We start from the raw sequence: 22,032 nt of genomic DNA on the forward strand, positions 1-22,032 counted from the left end.
CTAACTGTAATAAACTTTCTGTTTATCATAAGATTATAAACACATACATATTTATGAATAATTTGAACGTGTCCTTAATTGCAATTTTTTGCAATTAGTCCACAGTATGTGTGAATGGTGAGCTTTTAAATTTGAGTGTGAAAAATTGAGGGTGGCAGCCCAAAAATTCTCCAGAGTTTAAGGGGCTAAAGAACATACTGTTTTACCGGGCGAGAAGTGCGTCCTTCATTAAATACAGTGCATACTGTGACAGTATACGCGATTTTTGACGCAGGGAATGTTCCGTCCGGTGGCGCAGAAATTATACACTTTATCTCTACACTATTAAAACGCCTCTCGATGCACCTAGTTAGATTTTATTTTTAGTCCAAGTACCAACTTCGTAAATTCTCCACACAAAAGTCTTATTTTGTGTTTTTTATACTATCAGATAATGAAAAGACAGTATATAAAGAGAAAAAATAGGAGGAGGAATAAATAAACGTGATATGTGTTAACGCTGATGAACGCGCGTAATATTCATGTTTTTGTCTCCTCACAGACGCGTTTATGCGCAGCCCGAGTGCAGAGTTGATCCTCTTCCAACACCTGTTGGAAGGCGGAAACAACGGACTGAAACAACGAGAGAAGCATTCATTTTGTCAAATTATAATCAAAAGAAAGAAACCATTGAATGTTTTTTTTTTTGGTAGCCTTGGAGCTTCCTAAAATAACGTGGATGCTTCACCAAGACAGTGTGCTTACAAGGGTCCTTTATAACTCCGTTTGGACTATAGACATCCGCAATCAGCAAACATGAGCAGTTTCAATTTTCAAACGTAAACATCCGCCGAGCAGCTCATGTCCATGTGTGAGCAGCTACCGCACTATGCTAGCTATGTGTAACTCGTGTTTTTCTGTCCAAAACAGGTAAATTAAAATTCCCAGCTAGCGCTCAGTCATATTAGCAATGGTGTTTGAATAATTTGTGTTCACGTTAACGTTTCTTCAAACGTGAATGGGTTAGCACGCTAGCTAGCTCGGCTACCAAAGCTGTTTGTTTGTGCCAGATTGGTAACAACAGAATGAACAGTTATCTGCTTTGGTCGTTTCGGAGCTCAAATAAGAAGACGAATGATATATAGTCAAATTTAGTGAACTACGTTGACACTACACACGAGCGTTTCCTTATTATGGGTCTTCTGAACTTTGTTTTCAGTTCAATCGGGAAATGCATAGATCTCATTTGCCTTCTCCTGGATTTAAATTTCGTGATTGTCAGCTCATTAATTCAGCTGTTGGTGGCACTGATCTCTTTTGTCAATAGTCTGCCCATGCTACTCACAACTTCTGTGTTGGAGTGCTGGAATCTCACTCTGCTTTGCATCATCACAATGAGGGACGGCGTGACTGTTGTGACCCATAACATGGTTGGAGGCTGGATGCAGTTGCTTGGAGGTGCTCTGGAGAGCTTCAAAATGATTGGATACCTGTCTTCACATTTAGTACTGCGCACCAAAGAGCTTATGCACAGAGGACTGCTATCAGGACATGGTTTGCTGCGACAGGCCTGGGAGGGTTGTGGTATTGTCTTCAGCCTGTTGCTGTATTTCATCAACACAATCATCAACCTGCTGCTCATAGGCACACAAAACTTATATGCTTTATTGGTCAGCACAGTGGAAGCAGTGTCCTGCCCTTTGCAGAAAGCTTTTGAGCTGACCCTGACTGTACTTACCTTCCTTTACAGCAGCCTTGTAGGCACCTCAGTACTTCTGTGGACGCCATGCAGATTGGCCATGGAGTTTATGGGTTCTGTGTGCCACATCTTTGTTAGTGTTTTCCTGCGAAACTTGTACGGGCTGCTGCTGACCTTGGTGATCATTGCGGGTACCACTATCTACCTAAACCCTGCACTCCCTCGACAAGCAGCTTTTAACATAGCCAACTACATCAACACCGTGCCCATCCTGCGGCGACTCCGGAGGACTCTGCACCGCCTTTACATGCTTGAGAGGAATGTGTGGCAACGGCTGGCCTGGCATCGCAGCCGAATAGGCCTCTGGGTGGTTCCTGCGAGGATAGAGGCCGGCATGGTTGTGGACAGGGAGGTGAGAGAGCCAGAACCCAACCCAGAGCAGAGAGCGCCTCAAGCTGGCATGGCTGGAGAAGACCAGGAGGTGGAGGATGCACCGCAGGGCACCCAGCAGGTGGACGATCCTCTAGACCTGGCACTCCCCGGCTCCAGCACTCATAGGCCGCTACAGAAGTTTCCTTCTGAGGACGGTTGCAAAGGCCTGCCTACTGACAACCTATTGACACTATTACAAGAGCAAGAAGCGAGAAAGAAGTGTGTAATCTGTCAGGACAGCACCAAGACTGTAGTGCTTCTGCCTTGCCGCCATTTGTGCTTGTGTAGAGACTGCACAAACATTCTGCTGAGCCAACCCATCTACCAACACAACTGCCCTCTGTGTCGCCACATGATCCTGCAGACGATGGACGTGTATCTTTGAAATGAAGTTTACTAATCTGTTTTTGTCATCCTCAGGTTTTTTGAGCAGCACTGTTCCTCTCTTGGGGAAACCACGCATTCCCTTTACATCTTTTATGTCCATTCCACTAATGCCTTTTCATCACTGTTGCTTGTAAATAGTTTTGAATCATATCTTTTTATAAATTCCAAAAATAATGGTGGTGGTTAGGCTGACACCTGTGACAGTGCTTTCATATATTTTATATATTCATTGTCATTTATTTCCATCAGCTTTTGTAGCAGTAACACTATTTTTTTGTCATACAGCAATATTATGTGAATGTAAGCTTTGTATTTTAAAAAGAGACATTAAAAATAGGATGTTGATTGTGAAGATGGATGTTTTGCTATATTTTGGTCTGAGATGTTGAGCAAACTTTTGTGGAGTGTTTGGGGAACAGTTGTATACTACAATACTAAATCTGGGCCTTATAGTATGAATTGTTGTCTACTTAAAGGAATGTTTTGGGTTCAAAACAGGTTAAACTCAATCGTCAACATTTGTGGCATAATATTGTTTAGCACAAAAGATAATTTCGGCTCGTCCCTTGTTTATTAAAATAAGGACAAGCAAAAATAGTGGTTATAGTAAGGCACTTACAAAGGTTAACATAGTTTAAGTGTAATAAAATCACTTATTAACATTATCTGTTTTATCTGTTATATATAAGTTTTATCCAGTATTCCAACTTTGTTATAATCTGGGATGTAATCTGGTAAAAGCCATAATGCCTGAAAATCCCTTTTTTATCACACTTCAATCATGTTAACACATACAGTGTTTACATCTTGTGGCTATAATTATAAAACAGTGTGTATTTTAATTTTCTTATGCTCTGGCCCTATTCACTTCCATTGTACACTCACTGAGCACTTTATTAGGAACACCTGTACACCTACTTATTCATGCGATTATCTAATCAGCCAATCATGTGGCAGCAGTAAAATCATGCAAATACAGGTCAGGAGCTTCAGTAAATGTTCACATCAACCATCAGAATGGGGAAAAAAATTTGATCTCAGTGATTTCGACCGTGGCATTATTGTTGGTGTCAGATGGGCTGGTTTGAGTATTTCTGTAACTGCTGATCTCCTGAGATTTTCATGCACAACAGTCCCTAGAGTTTACTGAAAATGGTGCCAAAAACAAAAAACATCCAGTGAGCGTCAGTTCTGCGGATGGAAACGCCTTGTTGATGAGAGAGGTCAACAGAGAATGGCCAAACTGGTTCAAGCTGACAGAAAATCTACAGTCACTCAGATAACCACTCTGTACAGTTGTGGTGAGAACATTTAGTTTAGTAATTTTAAATTAAGGACCAGTTGAAATATTTCTGTCCTAATCAATATTATGCCACAAATGATGTCAATTGAAATAAACTTGTATTGAACATGGAACATTCCTTTAAATCTTGCCTGACTGTACAAAGTGATCAAAGGTTTAATGGGAACATTTACTATGTCATATTGATTTGTTTTTAGTGTTGAAGAAATCTGTGTATGTTTTGCTTTGCTTACCTTGTAATCATTCCACCAAAGCTATTTTGCACACTATTCGAGTACATATAGGCATCTAACTACTGTATTTTCAGAAGCCATTCTACAATCGGATGATGTATTAGCTATTCATACTTTTTTGTCATTTATTATTGAACAGCATTAAGGTTTTTTTAAATGCTCTCTCACTGCTGAAATGGTATTGATCAGTGCATTTCAAAATCGAAATTTTGTGCATATTTTTTGTTTCAAGAGACGGTAATTCAATTCTGTTGTTGACTGATCCCCACATGAGTGCTGTTTTGTAAACATCAGCGTGGCAAAAAGGCTTTTAGCCTAGCTTTATTCAGTGTATGTTGCAGTGTATCTGGTTTATAGCCTATCTGTACATTAGAGACACAAGGTATAATACTGGTTTATCTTATTCAGTCTTATATGATAATCTGTTTCATGGTCAACCCATAACTTTAAATCAAATTGCATTCGAACAGGCACAAAGTGTAAGACAATCAAGTAAATTTAAGAGGACAAATACATTTGCAAGCTCCATGCTGGTATATTCTTTCTCACTCTGTTAACCTTTTGAAGAGTTTAGTTGCCTTTTTACAAGATTGGATACAGTTCCAAATTATTTCTCATTCACTCTCAGTTTGGGATTTGGTTAAAGCAAATGATAAGCACTAACCCATGGTTTATTATTCTGTTTTTGAATATGGTTTTTAAATAATCTGCATTTTCGTTTTCACATTTTAATCCCCAAGCCTTTTTTGTATTCTTGTACCACAGATGTGTATTTTATACAAAGGTCTTTATGATAATGTTTGTGGGTAGAGCAGATGTCTGTATCTCATTTGAGGCCTGGTTAATATCAAAGCCACATTCAGTGAGCATTTAGTTGAACAATAAACAGTATTTGACTGTGTGACTGTAATTGCCTTGTCTTTTATCAAAACACAATACTATGTGTAGAATTTTCCTTACTGTACTGTTATGCATTTCTCAACAGACAGTGTCTTTGATTGTGATAAATTGCTTCTCCCACATGTAAGATCCTCTACGCTGACATCAGCAGGAAAGCAGAGACTTCAAGCTGCTGAGCATGGGTGACCTTATGAACTGGAGGGTGAAATGGAGACCATTTCCTCCAGTTGATTAGTCATGACTTTCCCAAAGCCCATTCCAGTATCATTCCAATAGAATCAGTCAACTGAAACTAGTCTCTGCCTTGGGATACATTGTTGTTTAAACATACAGTATACGTCAATTATTTAGTAGTTATTTGTCTTCACGGCCAGCCTTCAGTGGATCAACATGATATTTGTTGTGTGAAATCCAAATGTTAGTATATAAGCAGATACATTCAGCACTGGACAGCTCCACATTTCAACTTTTTTAGCATAGGAATGGAAATGATGCAGACACAGTTGTACACTTTTAAACTAAAAATATTCAAGCAATTCCCTATAGTACTAACATTTAGTTGCATCTCTAATACTGTATCTGCTACTTATCACTGCATACCTGAGAACAATGCATTAAAAATAACCGAAAGTTTAGGAATTGATTCATCATTATAGATTTAACATAAAAAAAAAAATGTCCTTGTGTATTTTGTGCCCTGAGATCAAACCAATCACCACTCCATTGATTGTTATTCACATAACATTGTCATGAGTCTATAGTCTGGGTTAAGGCATTTCCTTCAGAAATGAGCTCTTTTGGCACAAAATATCATGAATGTTTTTTTTATTTTTTATTTTATTTTTTTATTTTTTTATTATTATTATTTATCATTAACACCAGCAAAATATTTGTATCCAAGCATGTAGACATGCAAAGTTTATGAAAGATATTTTTATCTTCAAGATTTTATTTTATCTTAATTTCTTTTTTTTTTTTTTAGCATTGTCTGTGATTGTTTTTGTTTCACTACACATGTAAGTCACATGTAAGATGCTACAAAATGAAAAATAAAAAAGGGGGATTTAATTAAATTGTCCCAATATCTAGTTAACAGTTTTAGTTCCAATTTTTATATTACTTTACAGTTCTCTTTGCAATCTTTGGATAAAGGTGTCTGCTAAATGAATACATAAGTGTTTATTTCAGTCAGTGCAGGCATAAAGAACTAAGGAGTCATCCTTTTATACAGTATTTACAGATAGAGTAGCAATAGTATGGCAGTAGTTTTCTCTGGTAAAGGATTACAGAGCAATTGGGAGAAAATTTATTTGTTGATTGATTTATGGATTTGCCACAAGTTAACCTTGCTCACTGTCATGTATAAATGGCCACCCTTTGACTTGCTCCCAAGTAAATAGCCATGTGTGAGGAACCCTTCAGTTATTCACAAAAAAAATGGATAAACAAAGAAAATATGAAATAATTCTCACAAGATCCACCACAAAAATAGACAGTAGAGGTTGTAATTTAATACAGTGCTATGAAGAAAATCTAATTAGTGTTATTTGCACTGCAGTAAGAGAGAGCAAAAGCACCACATTGTACTCCCCTAAGCATTTGACAAACTCCTTTAGTGAAAAATACATTATTGATACAATGATAGGGAGGGGCTAAAATTAACTTGGACATGGTTTCCTAGATCCCCTACAGTGGAACAAGCTCTAGAAGCATAAAGCAGCATGCCTAGATCCAGCTCAGTTCAGTGTCATTCAGTTCACAGTGTATTTGTCAGTTTGTCTAGCCCTGGGCCCACTGAACTTATATGTATGAACATGGTTGGATTTGTCTTACATACAGGAGGTCCTGCCTTTGGGTCAAAAGGAACATTTCTGCCTGTGGGCCAAAAAGGACTGGGAGGGAAAACGATAGATCTTTTTTACAGATGAAGACAAGGATTTTTCTAAAATTGGCAACTACTGACTAAATGATAAATGGTACAAACAAGATCTCGCTGTTGTTATTATTGTATGTAACAACTGTATATAAATGTAATCTGATGACTATCTATACACGGTGTAGTTTAACTTGCAGCCATGGCTATGATGATGAAAAGACGCCCTCTGTTGTTATTACAGCAAAGCACACAGCTAAAATGTTAAAGGGATAGTTCATTGATAAATGAACATTCTCTCATCATTTACTCACCCTCATACCATCCCAGATTTGTTTGACTTTCTTTTTTCTGATAAACACAAACAAAGATTTTCATAAGAATATCTAAGCTCTGAAGGTCATTATTTGCAAGTGAATGGTAAAAAGAACTTCAGAAGCTCCAAAAAGGAGATAAAGTCAGCATAAATGTAATCCATACGACACCAGAGGTTTAATATTGGGCACGTGAGCATCGGAACTGGACCTTGGAGCAGTGGAAGAAGGTCGCCTGGTCCGATGAGTCCCGTTTTCTTTTACATCACGTGAACGGCCGTGTTTACCTGGGGATGTGATAGCACCAGGTTGCACTATGGGAAGACGACAAGCCGCTGGAGGGAGTGTGATGCTCTGGGCAATGTTCTGCTTGGAAACCCTGGGTCCGGTTATTCATGTGGATGTCAATTTGACACGTGCCACCTACCTTAACATCACTGCAGACCAGGTACACCAAATGGCAATGGTATTCCCTAATGGCAGTGGCCTCATTCAGCAGAATAATGCACTCTGCCACACTGCACACATTGTTTGGGAATGGTTGAGGAACATGATGAAGAGTTCAAGGTGTTGCCCTAGCCTCCAAATTCCCCAGATCTCAATCCGATTGAGCATCTGTGGGATGTGCTGGACCAACAAGTCCGATCCACGGCAGCTCCACCTCGCAACTTATAGGATTTGAAGGATCTGCTGCTAATTTCTTGGTGACAGGACAACTTTAGGGGTCTTGTAGAGTCCATGCCTTGGCGAGTTGGTGCTGTTTTGGCGGCATGTGGAGGACAAACAGCATATTAGGCAGGTGGTCATAATGTTTTGGCTCATCAGTGTACAATAAAAAAGGATCACTTAAGAAGACATTTATTAAACCACCGGAGTCTTACAGATTACTTTTATGCTGACTTTATCTCCTTTTTGGAGCTTTTGTAGTTCTGGTCACCATTCACTTGCATTGTAATGACCTTCAGAACTTAGATATTCTTCTAAAAATCTTCATTTGTGAAAAAAAGTCATACACATCTGGGATGGCACGAGGATGAGTAAATGATGAGATTTTTATTTTTGGGGTGAACCGGTCCTTTAATGAATGGGAACTTAGGGTATAGTTTACCAAAAAAAAAAAAAAAAAAACTACAAAGAAATCTGTCGTCAATTACTCACCAACCCATATGGAGATGTTATGAAGAATGTTAGTCTTAGTCACCATTCAATCTCATTGCAATAAATGTGAATGTAGACTGAGACTGAATATTCTGCTTGACATATCCTGTTGTATTCCAAAGAAGAAAGGAAGTCAAACAATTCTTGAACAACATGAGGGTGACTAAATGATGACAGTATTTTAATTTTTGGGTGAACTACCCCTTTACTATGTAAACGTCCTGTTACTTTCGTAACCTCTGTTCCCTGATGGAGGGAACGAGACGTTGTGTCGATGTAGTGACACTAGGGGTCACTCTTGGGAGCCCCAAACACCTCTGCTTTTTTGAAAAAAGGCCAATGAGAGTTGGCAAGTGGAATTTGCATGCCACTCCCCCAGGAGGTATAAAAGGAGCTGGTATGCAACCACTCATTCAGGTTTTGTGACCAGGTCCCGGCCATTTCAGCGGGTAGTTCAGCGTTGTGGCAAGAGGAACGGAGGGAACGGAGGTTATGAAAGTAACCAGGACGTTCCCTGTCTGTCACTCACTCAACGTCGTGTCGATGTAGTGACACTAGGGGTCCCTATACAAAATGCCACAACTATCTGAACTGTGTTACGTGAACTGGTGGTGTGTGATGGGCAGACCGCTGTGTGCCTCATAGCCAGCACACCAGACCGTCACATAACCTCCCCCAGTGCTCTTATGAGCGTCGAACGGTCCATCAGGAACAAGTCGACTGGCCAACTATAGGGAGAGGCTAGCCCAGCCAAGGCCTCTTTCCCTCCCTTTTCTCCCCAAAAAGAGTGAAATTTTTTAACTGACTGGGAGCCATAAGTGTCTGCTTCAGGGGGTGTCCCTCCCAAGGGGAAGACACTGCGGAGACCACACCCCACCCAAAAAGGGGGGGGGTATTTTGAGTGGAATATGTCACATGGTCTTACCGAGTCTTGTCGGAAGTATGTCATGTGGAGAGGTCCCATGGTAGGTCCTACCCGAAGGGGGAGGAGTTTCTACAGAGCATGGCGACCGGGGGCAGAGGGGCCTCTGCCCGAGGAAGACGCAGTTTGCCGATAGGGAAACGATTTTGCGGAAAATACACATGGGGTCGCCTTCGGGGAACCAGCACATGTGGAGCACCTACCTCAGTACAGGGGCTCATTAGCGCACGTACTGGGCCGGTCAGCGAATTTCTCCACAAACTCAACTGCCAGAGGGCTAAGGAGGAAAGTCATCCAGGGATCACAGTCTGTGAACATGACTGGGAGTCAAGAGCACATGTCTTCACCTCAAGGGAGATACACCCTGCCAGCTGACCCGGAACTTACCTGCTCGTGCCTGCCAATACACGGGACGAGACCGGCTCAACCCAGAGATTGTAGAACCTTGCAAAGGTGTTGGTTGCTGCCCAGCATGCTGCTCTGCAGATGTCTGCCAAAGAGGAGGCCGCCACACTCCTGGTAGAGTGGGCTCGTAACCCCACAGGGGGTGGCACATCCTGAGCCTGATATGCCATTGCGCTGGCATCAATGACCCAGTGGGCAATCCTCTGTTTGGAGACAGCGCTTCCTTTCCGCTGTCCACCAAAGCAGACAAAGAGCTGCCCGGAGCTTCTAAGGCTCTGCGTGCGATCCAAATAGATGCGTAAAGCTCGCACCGGATACAGCAACGCCAAGGCTGGGTCTGCCTCCTCCTGGGGCAGCGTTTGCAGGTTCACCACCTGATCCCTAAAAGGAGTCAGGGAGAACAAGGAACATGTTGTCCTAGTAGCAACCTACTGGCCCACCCAGACGTGGTTCTCGGCTCTCACGCTGCTCGCGACAGCCCCCCCGACTAATTCCCCTGAGGAAGGACCTTCTTTCTCAGGGACGGGGCACCATCTGGCACCCATGACCAGACCTCTGGAATCTCCACGTCTGACCCCTGGACGGGACACGGAAGACCTAAGTGGCCTACCACCCGCGGTGGTAGACACGATCACTCAGGCTAGGGCTCCCTCTACGAGGCGCCTGTATGCCTTTGAAGACCCCCAGTGATGCGCAGTTGGATCTGTGCTTTCCTTCCTGCAGAAGATGCTGGAGGGGCGGCTGTCCCCCTCCACCTTGAAGGTGTATGTAGCCGCTATTTCGGCTCATCACGATGCAGTAGATGGTAAGTACTTGGGGAAACACGACTTGATCATCAGGTTCCTGAGAGGCACTAGGAGGTTGAATCCCTCCAGACCACATCTCGTCCCCTCGTGGGACCTCTCTGTAGTCCTTCGGGGTCTACAGGGAGCTCCCTTTGAGCCTTTGGAGTCAGCTGAGCTTAAGGCACTCTCTTTAAAGACTGCCCTCCTGACTGCGCTCACTTCCATCAAAAGGGTAGAGGACCTGCAGGCGTTCTCAGTCAGCGAATCGTGATCCTGAGACCCCGACCGGGCTATGTGCCCAAGGTTCCCATGACCTTGCACAGGGTCTGTGCAAGTAGGCTTACTGAGGGAAAAGCTGAGACAAGCCGGCGGTCTCGTGCGAGAGCCCGATTGGGTCAAGCAAGCGTGCTGGGGAATGGAAGGTCCGTGGGAGCATACCCGGTGGAGGTGGTCCCATTGATGTCCCCAAATCGCCCTCAGTGCTAACTGACATGGCCTCAAACCCGTAGGTAGAAGGACCAGTGCAGGGAGCCACTGGGGTGGCTTGCTTTCTTACGAAAGCAAGCCGTGACCACAACATTGCCATGGTCATGTTCTCGCAATGAGGACATGACCCATCCACAAACGATGTCTCCACGTGGGCAGTTCCCAGACACATAAGACAGCGATCGTGGCCATCAGAAGCGAAGAGATAACGACCGCAAAGAAGAATAACACACAAACGGAAAGACATCTTTAAAAAGATGTTCCGTGTGTGCCGCTCTTTTTGTGAATGAATATATACTCTTTTAGAATATACTTTCTTATTTCCACTCTGCCGAAGCGCCTAGGGGCATTCTCTGCACTCCACGGGTGCAGAGGGAAGAAGCCACTGAAATGCACCATAAATCCAGCAGTTTTGAGGTACGTCTTTGGAGGGAATTGAATTCAGTGCACTGTATACAACCGCTCGGCTCCGAATAGAAAATCTGAATGAGTGGTTGCATACCAGCTCCTTTTATACCCGTATGTCTGGGGGAGTGGCATGCAAATTCCACTCGCCAATTCTCATTGGCCTTTTTTCAAAAAAGCAGAGGTGTTTGGGGCTCCCAAGAGTGACCCCTAGTGTCACTACATCGACACAACGTCGAGTGAGTGACAGATAAGGAACATGTTATAAATGCAGTAGAATTATAGATGATTTAGGATGGATTGGCTTCAATATGGTTTTTTAACTAGATAATTAATTTGTATTACTTATTCTTCCTTTTTTTATAATTATCTTTATGATGATGAAATGACACCTCATGCTGTTAATAGAGCAAAGCTAACAACTAAAATAAGAACGGGAGCAAATGTAATAAATGTATTAGAATTACAGATGATTTAGAAACCAGAATCTGATTATTTAAATAATAATAATAATAATAATTACAGGGAGTTCATTCAAATCTTTTCATCTGAATACAGTTTAGAATTTGCAATTACTATCAAAAATATAGTAAAATGTACCATGGCATTACCATGTATTTTGTAGTTCTTTGAACAAGTAACAGCTGATGTACAGTTTATGCCAACTTCAAATTTATGACTGTGACAAACTCTGAAACATTTGAGGAAAAAACTCATCAGAACATGTGCTTGAAAAAAATATTTTGTGGGTATGACATGGTTTGTGGGTATGTTGACTAAGTTGACCATGGTGAGAGGCATAAATAATATAAAAAACATGTTAAATATATCAAAATTCTAAAAGTATTTGGGAGTTTCAGGGCTTGGATTCAGACACCCGTCTAACATTGTTTTGACTGTTGGGTTTATTTGAAATGCACTATTCTCCAGCTGGGTGGAGGTAGGCCATGACCTCATGGAAATGAATTGCACAAAGGGATGATACAAATGTACCTCTCATTTCTCAATTTTTGTGCAAAAATGTTGAGAACAACATTCTGTGTGTGTCTCTGCCAGCAGCCTGTGGAAAATTGGAATTACTTGTCTTGAATCAAAAACAGAAAAGCAGGAGAAAGGGATAAAGAGAGTGAGAAAGAAGCAGAAGGTCTTGTCTGTGTTATGGAAATAGGTTGTTACATCTTGGAGTCTGTAAAACTGGGCTTGATGACAAGATGTCTCTGTGACTCAACATACAGAAGCTGCCAAACACAAACAGTGGAGTTTGGACTGTCTGCTGCAAATATATTGTTATCTTAAAGGGATAAAAAAATGTAAATGATCTCATAATTTATTCTCTTCATGCCATCCCAGATGTGTACAACTTGCTTTCTTCTACTGAACACAAACAATGATTTTTAGAAGAATATCTCAGCTCTGTAGGTTCTTTTAATGCAAGTGAACGGTGGCCAGAACTTTGAAGCTCCAAAAATCATATAAAGGCAGCATAAAGGTAATTCATATGACTCCAGTGGTTTAATAATAGTATTCTAAATTAATGCAATCACTTTGAGTGAGAAATAGATCAATATTTTAATCTGTTTTTACTATAAATCTGAAAGTGAAAGTGGAGATTTATAGTGGAAAAAGTATTTAAATATTGATCTGTTTTTTCACCCACACCTATCATATCGTTTCTGAAGACATGGATTTAACCACTCGAGTCATATGGATTATTTTAATGCTGTCTTTATGTGCTTTTTGATGCTTGAAAGGTCTGGTCACCATTCACTTACATTGTATGGACCTACAGTGCTGAGATATTCCTCTAAAAATCTTCATTTGTGTTCTGCAAAAGAAAGAAAGTCATACACATCTGGGATGGCATGAGGGTGAGTAAATGAGAAAATGCACATTTTTGCATGAACTATCCCTTTAAATGCTAAAACACCAGTCATACAGTGTCACATTTTATATTTCCCCATGTTTATTGGCCTTAAATGCACCCTGAAACCACAGCTCCTAGTCAAGCTGTGCAGCAGAAATTAATTTTCCCTGTAAAAACACATTTCATGACAAATTGGGTAATAATGTGTATCATTTTTATTGAACTCATATTCCAGAAGAGTGTTCAAATGTATTTTATTATGCTTTTTCACAAAATATTGTGCCTGCCACCAGAATAAACATTTTCTTTCAAAACAGTGGAATGTTTTTTATTTGTATTAAATCTGTATAGAGCAGTATCATCTGATCTGTGTAATGCTAAGTATATTTTGACTTGGATGAAAAGGAAGAGAGCTGTTGCAGTCAAGACCAAAAAGGCATTTGTCTTATCTATGACAATATTTTTTTCTGAGACAGACAGAAATCTAGGTGTGGTTTGCTTTAAAGGGATAATTCACCTCATTATTTTCATTATTAACTCACCCTCATGTTGTTCCAAACTTGTCTGATTTTCTTTTTTCTGTGGAACACAAAAGGAGATGTTAGGCAGAATGTTAGTCTCAGTCACCACTCACTTTCATTGACTCTTTTTTTTTCCATACAATGAAAGTGAATGGTGGTCTAACATTCTGTCTAACATCTCCTTTTGTGTTCCACAGAAGAACGAAAGTCATATGGGTTTGGAACAAAATAAAGGTGAGTTAATAACAAGAAAATTTGCATTTTGGGTGAATCAACCCTTTGAATCTATGCAAAAACAGCAGAGTTTTTCCAGTCTGAGTACACTAGGAAACCAGTGAAAGTGCTGTCTGTCTTAGAGCTAGAGTAAAAGCCTGTGTACTCGCCCAGGGCCATCTGCACCCACACCTGATCTCCTGGAATCAAGTGCACTAATGTTCCTCCAGACAGTGAGGCTGGTTTGGACCAGTTCCCAAAGAACTGAAAGTAGGAGGCCACTGTGTGTCCATTCTTTATGAGGTCAAACTGCAAGCTGGAGCGGTAGACTGTGGCGTGGACGGCAAAGTAATAAACACCTGGCACTCTGCAGGTGAAACGTCCAGTCTCAGGATTATAATCCCCCTGCTCATTCAGAACCACCTTGTCAAATCGCACAGCATCCCCTACTGCCAGCGGCGTAGTCCGGGCCTCAGAGAGCTTGGCACTAAAAGCTGATTTGGGGGCCACCGCACACTCGCCCGGGGTTCCTCTCTCTCCTTTTTCCCCTGGATCCCCTCGGTCTCCTGAAAGGCCCCTCTCGCCTGAATGACCTGTGAATTATAAACACAATGGTATTATCATATTATACTATTGAAGGTGAAGTGTGTAATTTCTGCATCACTAGTGTCACCATTGCAAAAATTATGACTGTTTTCAAACAGGTTTCTGCAAAGTTGTCTCTGCAGATTAAGCTGGAATAGAGGAAAGTATTTGAATAAATGACACTTCAGCTTTAAATACTTTAAATAGAGAAGTGAAGAATATCAGTGAGGTTGGTGCTTTTGTACCTGGCTCTCCTCTGTCGCCTTTTTCCCCTTTCTCTCCTGGTTGTGCATCACGCCCATCTCGCCCATCCCTGCCAGGCTGACCAGGGCTGCCATGCAACCCGGGAGATCCTGGGATACCTGGGCTGCCTGTGCACAAACTGGGGATCTGATTGTCTTCTAGTGAGTTAGAACAATGTACTGCAATAACAAGCAGGAAGGTAAGAGGCCACGTCTGCAGAGATGTCATTGCTTTCAGTCTGTGGAAAAAAAGAAAGTTATTAGTATGTGATGTGTGGGGGGGTGGTGATATTTCACCCAAAAATTTAAATACCCTCATTCCTTTAGAAAACCCATAATGTTTTTTTCTTCCATTGAACACAAAAAGAAATATTTATAACAGAATGTTCAAGCTGCTCTTTTCCATATAATGAAAGTGAATGGTGATCAAATCTGTCAAGCCAGATATTCAGTGAATGACAACTTAAATGTATTTGTTCTTCACACAAAGCTATCATATAGCTTTAAAAGACTTGAACTAATGCAAATGCATTGAATAGACTGCTTTTCTAATGCTTTTTGTTCCTCTTTGGAGCTTAACATCCCACTTCCATTGTACGGCAGAGAGCAGCTCCGACATTCTGCTAAAACTTCCAGCCTGATCTCATGAAAATTATGTGACTGTGGTGTCATTTTTGCAAAATGAAATACTCATATCACGGCAGTTTGGAGGTGAAATGTCCACTATGTGGCGCTAAACGAGAGTTAAATTGTCTCCCAAACAGAGGTTTAAATCAACAAAACATACCTCCTTACCCTAAACCTTAATCCTACACGTAACCAATAGTGTCAGAAAAGCAAATGTGACATGAAAAACGTAATTGCTGGAGAAATCACATCATTTTGTGGTGCTTCTGTGCCGATTCACGTGCTAATCATTTGCATCGCAAGTACAACGCTTTATCAGTAAGGCTACTGCTGAAAAGTACGTTTTCATAAACTGATAATCTGCCCTTTTACTCACGATTAGTGTGAAAGTGAATAAAAGTGTTTATTGTTTATTTTACCAGGAAACTGTCACAATATGTACAATACGAGGCACATAAAATGTAGGTATAGTAATGTGATTCTATAAGACTAGGTTGAAAACTTCTCTTTTGGTGTTCAATTCGGAAAAAAAATAACTAAAACAGGTTTGGAATGACATCAGGGTGAGTAAACTTGTGGCACATGTCCCTTTACTGTCCCTTTAACAGAACACATAATGTGCTCTCATAATCGTTGCTTGTTTCGAGATGATTTCAGCATCATTAAGGCTGAAAATAGAGCTGCGGTATGTAGTCTGCAGATAATGTGAAAAGCAGTAAAGCACAACACTAAGAGTTGTATGATCTCACCTCTCCGTTAACAAGGTGAGCATGCCAAGGGAAATATGATAGTACATCATAATAGCATATGCAGAAACAGTAACAGTCCTAATATAGCTGTTATAGCTTATTAAATAGTCTACATTTTCACTGAGGGATTTTAAACATCTGTTTACAGTCAGTGGATGAACAGTTAAAAACACGGAATGTGCTAACAAAGCACCGTAATAAGTAGTGAGGTGCTTAAGACAGGCAGCATAATCAGGCTGCAAACACACACCGTCTTTAAAGCAGGAAGTATTCATGGACTTGTCAGCTCTCGTTATCCTGCCTGGAACTGAGCATGTGCAAGACTTTATGTCTTGCTGTAAATCAGCAGGTTTCTTTGCAAGTCTGCCATCTTTCAAACAGCTGTTTCATATAAAAGTTAAGAAACTGCTGATGCCTTACATTGAGAAATGTAACCAGACCACCAAAGCATTCTTTTAAAGGCTGCAGGATCAGTTAGTTAAAACACAAGTTTCTTCATTTCAGGATATCTGTCCTAAGACATCTGGACAGTTTCTTGTTATCTCCCAGGACAGTGTTTTTGTATTTGGTCCTGAGTGCTTGGAGCAGCTTGATGCTTAAAGGGATAGTTCACCCAGAAATGAAAATTCCCTCATCATTTACTCACCCTCATCATATTCAAGATGTGTATGATTTCTATTACTTTGAAGGTCCAAAAAGCATATAAAGGCAGCATAAAAGTAATCCATACGATTTCAGTGGTTAAATCTATATCTTCAGAAGTGATATGATAGGTGTGGGTTAGAAACAGATCAATCCAATCCAATGAACAGAGTCCTTTTTTACCATAAATCTCCACTTTCACTTTCACTTTCACTTCCACATTCTTGTTCTTTTGTTTAGGGCAATTCGTATTCTTCGTGCATATCGCCACCTACTGGGCAGGGAGGAAAATGTATAGTAAAAAATTACCTAAATATTGATCCGTTTCTCAACCACACCTATCATATCACTTCTGAAGACATGGATTTAATCACTGGAGTCATATGGATTAATTTTAAACTGCCTTTATGTGCTTTTAGGAGCTTCAAAGTTCTGGAACCATTTACTTGCATTGTATGGACATACAGAGCTGAGATATTCTTCTAAAAATCTTCATTTGTGTTCTGCTGAAGTAAGAAACTCATACATATTTGAAATGGCATGAGGGTGAGTAAATGATGAGAGAGAATTTTTATTTTTGGGTGAACTATCCCTTTAAGTAAAGAGGAATGACTGCCAAGGAACACAGAACAAATGCTAGTGACAATTTGCCAGACTGATCTGCAAACAAAACTCAGTGAGATTATCACTCATTCACATATGTTTCACAGTCTTTATTATTGCAGCCTTATACCAGCATGAGCTGTTAAAGGAATAGTTCACCCAAAAATGGAAATTCTGCCATTTAGTTACCCTCATGTCGTTCCAAGACAGTATTACTTTCTTTCTTCCATGGAACACAAAAATAAATGTTAAGCAGAATGTTAGGGACTGGCAGCTTTAGACAATACTCAATTTCAGTGTATAGAAAAAGAGTCAATGAAAGTGAATGTCGACTGAGTCAGTCCCAAACATTCTGCCTAACATCTCCTTTTGTGTATCATGGAAGAAAGTCATAAATATATATATATATATATATATATATAAAACTAAAAAAAATAAATAAAAAAAAAACTCACATAAGACCACTGCCACATTAACACTGTACTTCAAATAAAACACTGTAATGATTTATAGCAAGGTTTGGCTTTCTTCTGTTGTTATTATCTCAAAACTGCAAAGCATTATAAATGGGTCTCAAATAGAAATTAATCATATAATTTAGTATAAAGAAAGGTGGAAGAAAGGTCATATATTATTTGCCTTCAGAATTGTGAATGTCTCATTAACAAATTGTCATTAAGTAATTGACAAAAATTAGAAGATCATGAATAAGCAGCAATAACAAATACTCTGGTCAAAACAATTCTGTCACATGCAGTTACATAAGATCCATCTTTCCATTTCAAGTCTCAACAATAGTGCTATTGCACATTAAAGCACATCATTGGTAGAAATATGAAATAATACATAGTTATATTTGCTTCTAAAGTGCCTAGATGGCAGGAATTGTGAGGAATTTGTCTATAACAACAAAAACCAAAAAGTCCTCTGTGTCAGACCTATAATGTCAAACGTTTTGCAGTATTATCTAAAGAATAAAACTCACCATTTAGATTTCTGAAGCTTCACTGGATTGACAATCTTGACTAGGCAAAAGAGAAATGAGCAGTGAAATTTCTCTTTTTATTTGCTGTCCAAGGCGTCTGGGAAAGAATGAGCACTCCTATTCTTCAGAGGAAATGGCAAGCCGTTGGAAGCCACATAGAAAGAGGGAGGCTGTGAAACGAGGAGATGGGGAGGGGGAAGGAGAGAGCATCCAAGGGACGAAAACTAAATGTTTGTAGCTTGTCCAACTTTTCTAAGTGTAAACAATATCTGATACAGTAGAAGGTTATAGATGGGGTCTTGGGCGCCAGTGCACAGTCTGGTAGAGTCGCTTCATCTGTATTTAATTAGTTTGAGGTTAACAATGAAAGAATGCTGTTTTATTGTGGTGACTTTGCAAAAATAAAAATTCAGGGATAAGAGACCTGTGGTCAACTTGGATATTTAACTATTGAAGACAAAGAATGATTACAGAGCATCCTTTTTTTAAACAAACAGAAAATGTTTACATAAAAGAAAAACTGACATATCTTTGCTCTTATGTCAATGATCATGTGGCATGGCCACTTTAGGTAAATTATTCCTTTGAATTCAGTCACATCGAAATACTTTTAAATACAAAAGTACTTTTTGCGATTAAAAAAGGTTATTCCGCAATCCGTTTAAATGAGAAGTTAAAATTTGCTCACAGGCGTGAATGAATGCGCTGGGGGTGTGCTGGTTATATTATGGGTGGCAATATAAAAACACATGGTTCTGGTTACTTTGTTACTTTTAGGGCAATGATTCCTCATTAGGGGTATCCATGCCTATTTAGAACACTTCTCTAGCCTTGTAATTCCCAAAGTCTAAAGGCTCAACACTCAAAAAATAGCTCTTTGGCTGAACTTGATTTAGTCGTGGATAGTGGTTCCACATGTTTGAAATTAGTTCTCTTAACTTGATATTACTGTGTAATCTCAACACAAACACTATATGTAGTAAGAACCTAGTTGAATTGTGTAAACCCAACAAAATTAGCTGTTCCATTGGAACAGGGAGTGTAATATCGCTTAATTATACCTAGCTTTTCCCATGTGTAGGTAAGATGGTTTTGGGGGTGCTTTGACAACTGTCAAAGATAAAAATGTGTTGTGTCGTCGTTTTGACTCTGTGGCCCTTCCATTATCCAAGACAATTTTCGAAGCTAGGAGTGTAAATAGAAAATACTTATCACAATTAATTTTCTATTACAGACGTTGCAGCGAATATCAGTTTATATGTTGTAGGCCTGCATCATGATTTTAACTAATTTCAGCATTTAAATGATGTTATCATATCATATTTTAATACAACTTATTTTTAATCATCTGAATTAGCAGCAATATTTAAAGATTTCTTTCAATGCAAGCTTCACTTGGTGATTACTTGACCTTTGAATATCTATTGTACTAAAAGGTGCTCCATGCATTCTATTTATAATTATTTATAGGCCTCCAAAATACTCTCCTGGCTTTATTGATGATTTTACAGAACTGTTATCAACAACTTCCTCTGAATTGGACTGTTTTGTTACTTCTGGGGATTTCAACATTCATACAGATAATGCTGAATACAGCACTGCCAAAGAACTCAAAATAGTTTTAAACACTTCTGATCTGAATCAACATGTAGATGGACCCACACACAATCGTGGACATACTCTTGATCTGCTCATTAGCAAGGGTCTGGACATTTTGTCCACTATTATTAAGGATGTTGCGCAATCTGACCATTTCTGTATTTTCTTTGAAATATTGATTTCTCCTGCCACTGAACTCTGTCAAAACTCTGCCACTGAACTCTGTTAAAAAGAGGTACATAAATGAGAACACAAGTGTGCAACTGATTAAGGTTATGTCTTTGAAACCAAGTATATCCGCAGACTGTGTTCATGGTCTCCTCGATAACTTTAACTCAAAAGTTAAAAATGCTATTGATGGCATTGCTCCTGTAAAGGTCCGGACGATCACTGGCAGGCATAAAGCACCTTAGAGAAACACAACAGCAGTGCAAAACATGAAAAGAAAATGCAGGAAAGCAGAACGAATGTGGTGGAAAAAAGAACTTGAAGTCCATTATAATATCTATAAAGACAGCCTTCATGCTTTCAATTTGGAATAAGGCACAGCTAGGCAGACCTTCTTCTCAAACATTATTAACAGCAATATAAACAACAACCGCACTCTTTTTGATACTGTAGAGAGACTAACAAACCCCCCAACACAGGTTGCCCTTGAAATGCTCTCTGACAGAAAATGCAACAAGTTTGTATTTTTTTTCATGAAGAAGATCAATGATATTAGAATGGCGATTAACTCGTCCTCATGTTGCACTGAGGTCAGACAGCACCCACCACAAAAACTTCAGAAATTAGTCACTATGTCTGATTTTGAGGAAATTGATGGCAAAACCCTGGAAGAAATAGTACAGCATCTTAAAACTTCAACCTGCTGTCTTGACACACTCCCCCACAACATTTTTCATAAATGTGTTTAACTGTCTGGAAAAAGATTTGTTAGAATTAGTAAATGCGTCACTCCTTTCAGGCACATTTCCGAAGTCTCTGAAAACTGCAGTTGTCAAGCCCCTTCTTAAAAAGAACAATCTAGATAACTCAATACTGAACAACTGCAAACCAATTTCAAATCTTTCTTTCATTGGCAAAATCATTGAAAAGGTTGTTTTCAATCAGCTGAACAAATTCTTAATCTCAGTCCTGCTTTTGACACTGTTAACCACAACATTCTCCTTGACAGATTGGAAAACTGGGTATAGCTCTCAGGGATGGTCCACAGCTGGTTCATGTCATATCTAGAAGGTAGGAGTTACTATGTGAACATAGGCAACTATAAATCTGGGTGGACATCCATGACGTGCAAAGTCCCACAAGGCTCAATTTTTGCACCGCTCCTGTTCAACCTGTATATGCTCCCACTAGGCCAAATTACGAAAAAGAACCAAATTGAATACCATAGCTACACTGTAAACCCGAATAAGTTAGCAGAATATTTGAGGTAATCAGTTCCATTACATTTTTTAAATTGATAAATTACAAGTTTAAGTCAGCAGAACTGTCAAATTTTGATTTTGTACTACACATGCATGTTGATTTTTTTCTTAACTTAAAATATTGAATAAGCTAACTCATGCATTTTAGTGGTACTTTAACTCTTTGGCTGAACTTAATAGCACCATGTTGGCACAACTTAAATATGTCAAGTAGAGGGAATCTAGCTAGTACTAGCTAGAACAATCTGATACAGTGAATGTTAGCATATGCTGAATGGGATAAACCGTGCTATAATTAGCATAGTAATTACTCAACAAATATATCAATATACTGCTGAACAATCTAATAATGTAGTGTCCTCAACCTATCAACCGGTCAATTTAAGTTTCTCTAAATTTAAAGAGACAAGTTCATTAAACTCAAAACATTAAACAATTCAGGTTACTTAAAAGGTGTAAATTTTGTGAACTCAAAAGAAAGAGAAAGTTCTAAATACTCATCAAGGTTAATTTATTTGAACTAATTTGTATTATTTAATTTTTCCCTACTCAAAACAATTAATTATTTTGGGCATTAGGGTTTACAGTGTATGCAGACGATACCCAGATCTATCTAGCCCTATCGCCAAATGACTACAGCCCCATAGACCCTCTGTGCCAGTGCATTGATGAAATTAACAGTTGGATGTGC

The 22,032-nt window shown here is 39.6% G+C and overlaps 2 protein-coding genes across 2 annotated transcripts; one reads left to right on the forward strand and one right to left on the reverse strand.

Annotated features, from left to right (window-relative positions):
* Positions 1–574: 574 nt before the first annotated feature.
* On the forward strand, positions 575–4,934 carry LOC127421733 (E3 ubiquitin-protein ligase RNF26-like). The gene has a single exon (XM_051664801.1). It carries the CDS (start codon positions 1,173–1,175, stop codon positions 2,493–2,495), a length of 1,323 nt encoding a protein of 440 aa, XP_051520761.1. The 5' UTR covers positions 575–1,172; the 3' UTR covers positions 2,496–4,934.
* Positions 4,935–13,342: 8,408 nt separating this feature from the next.
* LOC127421734 (complement C1q tumor necrosis factor-related protein 5-like) lies at positions 13,343–18,477 on the reverse strand. Its single transcript, XM_051664802.1, has 3 exons — positions 18,313–18,477; positions 14,710–14,945; positions 13,343–14,472 (listed from the first exon to the last, which is right to left on the reverse strand). The coding sequence occupies exons 2-3, from the start codon at positions 14,933–14,935 to the stop codon at positions 13,952–13,954; spliced, it is 747 nt and encodes a 248-aa protein (XP_051520762.1). The 5' UTR covers positions 14,936–14,945; positions 18,313–18,477; the 3' UTR covers positions 13,343–13,951.
* Between the last annotated feature and the right edge of the window lie 3,555 nt (positions 18,478–22,032).

This window comes from Myxocyprinus asiaticus, chromosome 31, assembly GCF_019703515.2.
Source record: "Myxocyprinus asiaticus isolate MX2 ecotype Aquarium Trade chromosome 31, UBuf_Myxa_2, whole genome shotgun sequence".
Lineage (NCBI taxonomy): Eukaryota > Metazoa > Chordata > Actinopteri > Cypriniformes > Catostomidae > Myxocyprinus > Myxocyprinus asiaticus.